At 68.9% G+C, this 8,710-nt stretch overlaps 1 protein-coding gene across 1 annotated transcript; it reads left to right on the forward strand.

Annotated features, from left to right (window-relative positions):
- Positions 1 to 74: 74 nt before the first annotated feature.
- Positions 75 to 8,612, forward strand: DCAF15 (DDB1 and CUL4 associated factor 15). Its single transcript, XM_053933095.1, is given in 14 exon segments — positions 75 to 130; positions 132 to 204; positions 755 to 852; positions 1,298 to 1,433; positions 2,314 to 2,420; positions 2,835 to 2,971; positions 3,558 to 3,728; positions 4,339 to 4,782; positions 4,877 to 4,968; positions 5,076 to 5,204; positions 5,760 to 5,845; positions 5,946 to 6,050; positions 7,063 to 7,178; positions 8,143 to 8,612. Coding segments are annotated over 14 exon segments (1,806 nt in total). The 3' UTR covers positions 8,199 to 8,612.
- Positions 8,613 to 8,710: the final 98 nt, after the last annotated feature.

An 8,710-nucleotide genomic window follows, 5' to 3' on the forward strand; every position in this document is an offset into this window, starting at 1 on the left:
AGCGACCACTAGGAGCGCGGCGTGGGCGGGGCCAGGGCGGTGTGCGGCGCGCCGGAAGCGGCCGGTCCGGGAAAATGGCGCCGAGCTCGAAAGCGGAGCGGGGCGGCCCCGGGGGGAAACGGGGGGCGGCGGGGGGGGGCCGGGCCCGGGGCTGCACCCCGAGGCCGCCGAGAGCACCTCGTGAGGCAGCTCGACCGCGTGCGGGTGAGCGGGGAGGGCTGAGGGGGGCGGTGGGGGGGCTGAGGGACGGGGGGTGTGTGGGGGGGGGGGTCGCTGTGAGGGGGCGGCTGAGGGGACGCGGGGCTGGGACGTGGCGGGGGCCTCTGAGGGGGGCTCTGAGGGCGATGCGGACATGCTGGAGGGTCCCGGAGCTGGAGGGGGTGGGGTGGGGGGAGCTGAGGGGGGAACTCTGGTTTGGGGGGGTGTCTCTGAGGGATTTGGGGCTCTCTGAGGGGTTTGGGGGCCTCTGAGGGCTTTGGGCGGGGGTCTCTGAGGGGTTTGGGGGTGTCTCTGAGGTGTTTGGGGGTTTCTGAGGCGTTTTGGTGGTCTCTGAGGTGTTTTGGGGGTCTCTCAGGGGTTTGGGGTCTCTCAGGGGCTGCGGGGGGCTCTGTGGGACCCCCCCCCATCTCAGGGGCCGCTGTGGGGGTGCTGGGGGGAGACTTTGGGGGTCCCTGACCCAGCAGTGCCCCCCAGCTCAGCTCTGCCCTGGATTTTGGGGGTCCCTGACCCTGCCCCCCCGTCCTGTGCCCCCCAGCTCAGCGGGCAGCTCTCGCCCCGACTGTTCCGGAAGCTTCCGCCGCGCGTCTGCGTCACCCTCAAGAGCATCGTGGACGAGGAGTTTCTGTGGGCAGGGTGAGGGGGGACCCCAAATCTGTACAGGGAGACCCCAAGTCCGTTAGAGGGATCCCAAATCTGTACAGGGGCACCTGAAATCTGCAGGGGGGCACCCCAAATGTGTTAGGGAGACCCCAAATCTGCAGGGAGGGACCCCAAATCTGTACAGGGGGACCCCAAATCTGCAGGGAGGGACCCCAAATCTGTACAGGGGGACCGTAAATCTGTACAGGGGGACCCCAAATCTGCAGGGAGGGATCCCAAATCTGCTAGGGGGACCCCAAGTCTGTATGAGGGGACCCCAAATGTGCAGGAGGGATCCTAAATCTTCAGGGGTCCCCATCTGCGCGGGGCCTCTGGAGTGACCCTCGCTCTGTGTGTGCCTTTGTCCCCTCCCTGCCCCGTTCTGGGGTCCCTTTGTCCCCTCCCTGCCCCGTTCTGGGGTCCCCCCGTGTCCCCCCAGGCACATCTTCCTGGGTTTCTCCAAGTGCGGCCGCTACGTCCTGTCCTACACCAGCAGCTCCGGGGACGACGACTTCTCCTTCTACCTGTACCACCTGTACTGGTGGGAGTTCAACGTGCACAGCAAGCTGCGCCTGGTACGGCTCCGGGACACCGGGGACACGGGGACACGGGGACATGGGGACATGGGGACAGCTGGGGACATGGGGACAGTGCTGGGGACATGGGGACATGGGGACACTGGGGATATGGGGACATGGGGACAGCTGGGGACAGCTGGGGACATGGGGACATGGGGACATGGGGACATGGGGACATGGGGACAGTGCTGGGGACATGGGGACACGGGGACACGGGGACATGGGGACATGGGGACATGGGGACATGGGGACAGTGCTGGGGACATGGGGACATGGGGACATGGGGACATGGGGACATGGGGACATGGGGACACTGGGGATATGGGGACATGGGGACATGGGGACAGCTGGGGACAGCTGGGGACATGGGGACATGGGGACAGATGGGGACACTGGGGACACCTGGGGACACCTGGGGATGTCTGGGGACAGCTGGGGACACCTGGAGACACTGGGGGCACCTGGAGACACTGGGGATGTCTGGGGACACCTGGGGACAGCCAAGGGACAGCTGGGGACACCTGGAGACACCTGGGGATGTCTGGGGACAGCTGGGGACACCTGAGGACACTGGGGACACCTGGGGACACTGGGGACAGCTGGGGACACTGGGGATGTCTGGGGATGTCTGGGGACACCTGGGGACACCTGGAGACACTGGGGACACCTGGGGACAGCTGGGGACACTGGGGACAGTTGGGGATGTCTGGGGAGACCTGGGGATGTCTGGGGACAGCCAAGGGACAGCCAGAGAAACCCTGGGGACAACCAGGGGATAACCAGGGACCCTGGGGACAGCCAGGGCACGCCCAGGGGGCACCAAGGGACACCTTGGGGACCCTCAGGGGACGCCTCGGTGCCGCCCGTGCCCCCCCAGGTGCGCCAGGTGCGGCTGTTCCAGGACGAGGAGATCTACAGCGACCTTTACCTGACGGTGTGCGAGTGGCCCGGGGACAGCGACAAGGTCATCGTCTTCGGCTTCAAGTGGGTGGCACCTCCCCTGGCCGGGCACCCTGGCTGTGCCTGGGTGTGCCCAGGTGTGCTGGGTGTGCCCGGGTGTGCCCAGGTGTGCTGGCTGTGCCTGGCTGTGCCCAGCTGTGCCCAGGCGTGCCCAGGTGTGCTGGGTGTGCCCAGGTGTGCTGGGTGTGCCCAGGTGTGCCCAGCTGTGCCCGGGCGTGCCCAGGTGTGCTGGGTGTGCCCAGGTGTGCTGGGTGTGCCCGGGTGTGCCCAGGTGTGCTGGCTGTGCCTGGCTGTGCCCAGCTGTGCCCAGGCGTGCCCGGGTGTGCCCAGGTGTGCCCAGGTGTGCCCAGGTGTGCTGGGTGTGCCCGGGTGTGCCCAGCTGTGCCCAGGTGTGCCCGGGCGAGCCCGGGTGACGCCGCTGTCCCCCCGTGTCCCCAGCACGCGCTCGGCGCCGGGGCTGCAGGTGAACATGATGCTGATGAGCGACGAGAACCACCGCGACATCTACGTCAGCGCCGTGGCCGTGCCCCCGCCGCGGCACTGCGCGGCCTGCCGCCGGGCCAGCGAGACCCCCGGTGAGAGCCCGAGACCCCCTGGGAGACCCCAGACCCCTGAGACCCCCTGAGAGACCCCCTGAGACTCCCGGGGAGAGCCCAGACCCCTGAGACCCCCTGAGAGACCCCCGGAGAGACCCCAGACCCCTGAGACCCCCTGAGGGACCCCCTGAGACCCCCGGTGAGAGCCCAGGCCCCCGAGACCCCCTGAGAGACCCCAGACCCCTGAGAGACCCCCTGACACCCCCGGTGAGAGCCCAGACCCCTGAGACCCCTGGTGAGACCCCAGACCCCTGAGACCCCCTGAGAGACCCCCTGAGACCCCCGGGGAGAGCCCCGGTGAGAGCCCAGGCCCCCGAGACCCCCTGAGAGACCCCCTGGGAGACCCCAGACCCCTGAGGCCCCCTGAGAGACCCCCTGAGACCCCCGGTGAGACCCCAGACCCTCTGCAGCCCCCTGAGCCCCGGGCTGGCGATTCCCCTGCTACGATCGATTCGGGGTTTTTTGTTTTGTTTTTTTTTTTTTTTTGGGGGGGGGGTGGGAATTTGGGGTTCCCCGACGCGGGGTGGCCCCCCCTGACCCCCCCCCCCCCCCCCCACGCCCCCAGGTGAGGCCCCCCCCGCCTGCCTGCGCCACGGCTTCCTGCTGCACACCAAGTTCCAGGTGGTGTACCCCTTCCCCACCTTCCAGCCCGCCTTCCAGCTGCGCAAGGACCACGTCGTGCTGCTCAACACCAGCTTCTCCCTGGTGGCCTGCGCCATCGCCGTGCACCCCGCGGGTACCGCGGCCCCCCCGAACCCCCCCGGGACCCCCTGGGACCCCCCAACCCCCTCGGGACTCCCTGAACCCCCCCGGGACCCCCCGAACCCCCTCGGGACCCCCCAACCCCCTCGGGACCCCCTGGGACCCCCTGAACCTCCTCGGGACCCCCAAACCCACTCGGGACTCCCTGGGACCCCCCAACCCCCTCGGGACTCCCTGAACCCCCCCGGGACCCCCCGAACCCCCTCGGGACCCCCCAACCCCCTCGGGACCCCCCGAACCCCCTCGGGACCCCCTGGGACCCCCAAACCCCCTCGGGACTCCCTGAACCCCCCCGGGACCCCCTGGGACCCCCTGAACCTCCTCGGGACCCCCTGAACCCCCTCGGGACCCCCTGGGACCCCCTGAACCTCCTCGGGACCCCCTGAACCCCCTCGGGACCCCCTCGGGACCCCCTCGGGACCCCCCGAACCCCCTCGGGACCCCCTGAACCTCCTCGGGACCCCCGAACCCCCTCGGGACCCCCTGGGACCCCCACAATCTCCCGGACCCCCCTGGCCCCTGCACCCCCCCTGTGGGACCCCCCAAAATCTCCCGAGCCCCCCCTGACCCCCGCACCCCCCCAGGTGACAGCAGCTCCCAGCAGATCCTCTACAAGCGCCGGAACCTTCCAGGCCCCGACCGGAGTGGGGACAGCGCCCCCCCAGAGCCCCCCCAGCAGCCAGAGGGGTCTGGGGGCGCCCCCCCGGCCGCGCCGCCCCCCCCGGGACCCCCCCAAACCCCCGAGCTGCCCCCGGCCCCCCCTTCCCTGGCGGTAGCCAAAGCCAAGGAGTTCGTGGCCGACCTGTTCCGGAGGGCTCAGGGCGCCGGGGGAGGGCCCGGGGGGGCTCACGGCGAGGGGGGGGACGACCCCCCGCCCTCCCCCCGCGGGCCCCCCCACCCCGAGACCCCCCCCACAGTGCCCGGTAGCCCCCCGGGGGACCCTCACCCGCCCGGGACCCCCCCCGAGCCCGGCTACGTCAACTACACCAAACTGCGCTACGTGCTGGAGCCCGGGGAGCCCCCCGAGGGTGAGTGGGGGGGCTGGGGGGGGGGGGTCCCGGGGGGGGGCTGGGGGCGCTCCCCGTTTTTGGGGTGACCCCCTGCGCCCCCCCGCCCCCCCAGAGCTGGAGGATGACAAGATCTCGCTGCCCTTCGTGGTGACCGACCTGAGCGGCCGCAGCCTGAGGCCGCTGCGGGAGCGAGCCACGGCCCAGGTGGGGCTCGGGGGGGACCCCACAGCCCGCAGGGGACCCCCAAGAGGCCGCCGGGGGGGGTGGGCAGGGCCGCGGTGACCCCTCCCGGGCCCCCCCGCCCCGTGCAGGGGCAGTACCTGACGGTGGAGCAGCTGACGCTGGACTTCGAGTACGTCATCAACGAGGTGATCCGCAACGACGCCGCCTGGGCCCGCCAGTTCTGCTCCTTCAGCGACTACGACATCGTCATCCTCGAGGTGGGGGCCCCCGAGAGCCCCTGGGACCCCCCAGGAGACCCCCGGAGAGCCCCGAGACCCCAGAGAGCCCCCCAGAGCACCCAGAGAGCCCCCAGAGCACCCAGAGACCCCAGAGAGACCCCAGAGAGACCCCCAGAGCACCCAGAGAGCCCCCCAGAGCACCCAGAGACCCCAGAGAGCCCCCCAGAGCACCCAGAGAGACCCCCAGAGCACCCAGAGACCACTGAGACCCCAGAGAGCCCCCCAGAGCACCCAGAGACCCCAGAGACCACCCAGAGACCCCTGAGGGCACTCAGAGACCCCAGAGACCACCCAGAGAGCCCCCCCAGTTCACCCAGAAACCCCCTGAGAACACCCAGGACTCACCCAGACCCCCATGGGACCCCAAAACTCCCCTGAGGACCCACCCAGACCCCATGGGACCCCTGGGTACCCCAAAACCCCCCCCAACAACCCACACAGACCCCTGTGGGACCCCCATGGGACCCCAAAACCCCACGGAGACCCTCATGGGAGCCCCGGGTACCCCAAAACTCCCCCCCTGTGTGCCCCCAGGTGTGCCCCGAGACCAACCAGGTGGTGATCAACATCGGGCTGCTGCTGCTGGCCTTCCCCTCCCCCGACGAGCAGGGGCAGCTCCGGTGAGAGGGGTGGGGGTGGGGTGGGGGTCCCCAAAACCCCACAGAGCCCCCCCCCCCCCACTCAGTGCTGACCCCCCCCCCCCCCCCAACCCCTTGGTAGCCCCAGGACGTACCACACGAGCCTCAAGGTGGCCTGGGACCTCAACAGTGGCACCTTCACCACCGTGGGGGTGGGGGACCTGACTGAGGTCAAGGGGCAGACCAGGTGAGGGGGAACGGGATTTTGGGGTGGTTTAGGGGGCCTGCAGGGGATTTTGGTGTGGTTCAGGGGGTCTGGGGGGGATTTTGGGGTGGTTTAGGGGGTCTGGGGGGAATTTTGGGGTGGTTTAGGGGGCCTGCGGGGGATTTGGGGTAGTTCAGGGGGCCTGCAGGGGATTTTGGGGTGGTTTAGGGGGTCTGGGGGGGATTTTGGGGTAGTTTAGGAGGTCTGGGGGAATTTTGGGGTAGTTTAGGGGGCCTGTAGGGGATTTTGGGGTGGTTTAGGGGGTCTGGGGGGGATTTTGGGGTAGTTTAGGAGGTCTGGGGGGATTTTGGGGTAGTTTAGGGGGTCTGGGGTGGATTTTGGGGTGGTTTAGGGGGCCTGTAGGGGATTTTGGGGTGGTTTAGGGGGTCTGGGGGGAATTTTGGGGTGGTTTAGGGGGTCTGGGGGGAATTTTGGGGTGGTTTAGGGGGTCTGGGGTGGATTTCGGGGTGGTTTAGGGGGTCTGGGGGGGATTTTGGGGTGGTTTTAGGGGCTGGGGGTGGTTTAGGGGGTCTGGGGGGATTTTAGGGTGTTTTGGGGGACTGGGAGGGGGTTGAGGGGGTCTGGGGGGGATTTGGGGTGCTCGGGTGGGTTTGGGGGGGCTGGTTCCATTCTGGGGGTGCCGGGTGAGCCCCCTCTGGAGCACTTTTGTGGTCCTGGAGGGGCTCAGGGACCCTTCCCCAAACCCTCTGTGACCCACCCTGAGCCCCCCCCCCAACTCCCTTCCCAAACCTGCCTGAACCCCCCCAAACCTCCCAAAACCCCCCCAAACCTCCCCAAAATCCCCCCAGACCCCCCCCAAACCACCCCGAGCCCCCCTCAGCATCGCCTGCTCTCGGGGTGCCCCAAACCCTGCGGGGCCGCAGCGCCCGTGGGGACCCCGGGGTCCCTCTGGAGGGGGGGGGGTCTGGGGGTGCCCGGGGTCGCTCTGGGGGGTGCCCGGGGGTCCGGGCAGCCCCCCAACCCGCCGTGGCAGCGGCAGCGTGTGGAGCTCGTACCGCAAGGGCTGCGTGGACACGGTGATGCGCTGGCTCGTGCCCGAGGGGCCCGGCCGCGGCGTGCACAGGATGACCAACGAGGCCCTGCACAAGGGTGGGGCTGGGGGGGAGTTTGGGGGTCCCTGGGGGGGGTTGGGGGGGACCTGGAGGAGTTTGGGGGGGTCCCTGGGGGGGGCTGGGGGGGACCTGGAGGAGTTTGGGGGTCCCTGGGGGGGGGCTGGGGGGGACCTGGAGGAGTTTGGGGGGGGCTGGGGGGGACCTGGAGGAATTTGGGGGGGACCTGGAGGAGTTTGGGGGGGGCTGGGGGGGACCTGGAGGAGTTTGGGGGGGACCTGGAGGAGTTTGGGGGGGACCTGGAGGAATTTGGGGGGGACCTGGAGGAGTTTGGGGGGGACCTGGAGGAATTTGGGGGGGACCTGGAGGAGTTTGGGGGGGGCTGGGGGGGACCTGGAGGAGTTTGGGGGGGGGGGGGCTGGGGGGGACCTGGAGGAGTTTGGGGGGTCCCTGGGGGGGGGGGGGGGGGGACCTGGAGGAGTTTGGGGGGGACCTGGAGGAATTTGGGGGGGGGCTGGGGGGGACCTGGAGGAGTTTGGGGGGGTCCCTGGGGGGGACCTGGAGGAATTTGGGGGGGACCTGGAGGAATTTGGGGGGGGCTGGGGGGGACCTGGAGGAGTTTGGGGGGTCCCTGGGGGGGGGCTGGGGGGGACCTGGAGGAGTTTGGGGGGTCCCTGGGGGGGGCTGGGAGGAACCTGGAGGAGTTTGGGGGGGTTGCTGGAGGTCCCTGGGGGGGGTCTGGAGGAGTTTGGGGGGGGTCTGGGAGGGTCCTGGAGGAATTTGGGGGGTCCTGGAAGGGCTGGGGGGGTCCTCGAGGAGTTTGGGGGTCCCTGGAGGAGTTTGGGGGGGACTGAGGGGGTCCTGGAGGAGTTTGGGGACATCTGGGAGGGGTTCTGGGGGTGGGGGGAGGGTCCTGGGTGATTTGGGGGGGGGGGTCGTGCCTGGGCTTGGGGTCTCCCTGCCCCCCCCCCATCGCTGCTTTCCCCCCCACCCCCCCCCCCCAGGCTGTTCCCTGAAGGTTCTGGCGGACAACGAGCGCTACACCTGGATCGTGCTGTGACACCTGGGCACACCTGGGCACACCTGGATCGTGCTGTGACATCTAGAGACAACACCTGGGACAGCTGGGGACACCCCGGGGACACCTGGCTCGTGCTGGGACACCTGGGCCACCCAGGACGTCACCTGGGCCACCTGGATTGCGCTGTGGCACCCGGGGACACGCTGGGGACAGCTGGGGCATCACCTGGGCACAGCTGGACGCTGCTGGCACACCTGGATCCTTCTCCACACGGACACGGGCCCAAGCCCCGCCCCTTTTGGGGCCTTTGGTTTTCTTTTTTTTTTTTTTTTTTTTTTCCTTTTTTTCTTTTTTTTTTTTTTTCCTTGTTTTTTTTTTCCCTTCTCCTTTTGCCGTTCAGTGTTTTATCGGGGGGGATCTCAAATCCCCCTCCCCATAATAAAAACTCCCGTTTCCACCTCGGGGCACGTCTGGGTCAGCTGGGATTTGGGGCTCGTTCTGCGGGTTTTGGGGGCAGGGGTTTTGCTTTTGGGTTGGCCTGGATCTCGGGC

The sequence above is a fragment of the Vidua chalybeata genome (genome assembly GCF_026979565.1).
Source record: "Vidua chalybeata isolate OUT-0048 chromosome 33 unlocalized genomic scaffold, bVidCha1 merged haplotype SUPER_33_unloc_2, whole genome shotgun sequence".
In the NCBI taxonomy this organism is placed as follows: domain Eukaryota; kingdom Metazoa; phylum Chordata; class Aves; order Passeriformes; family Viduidae; genus Vidua; species Vidua chalybeata.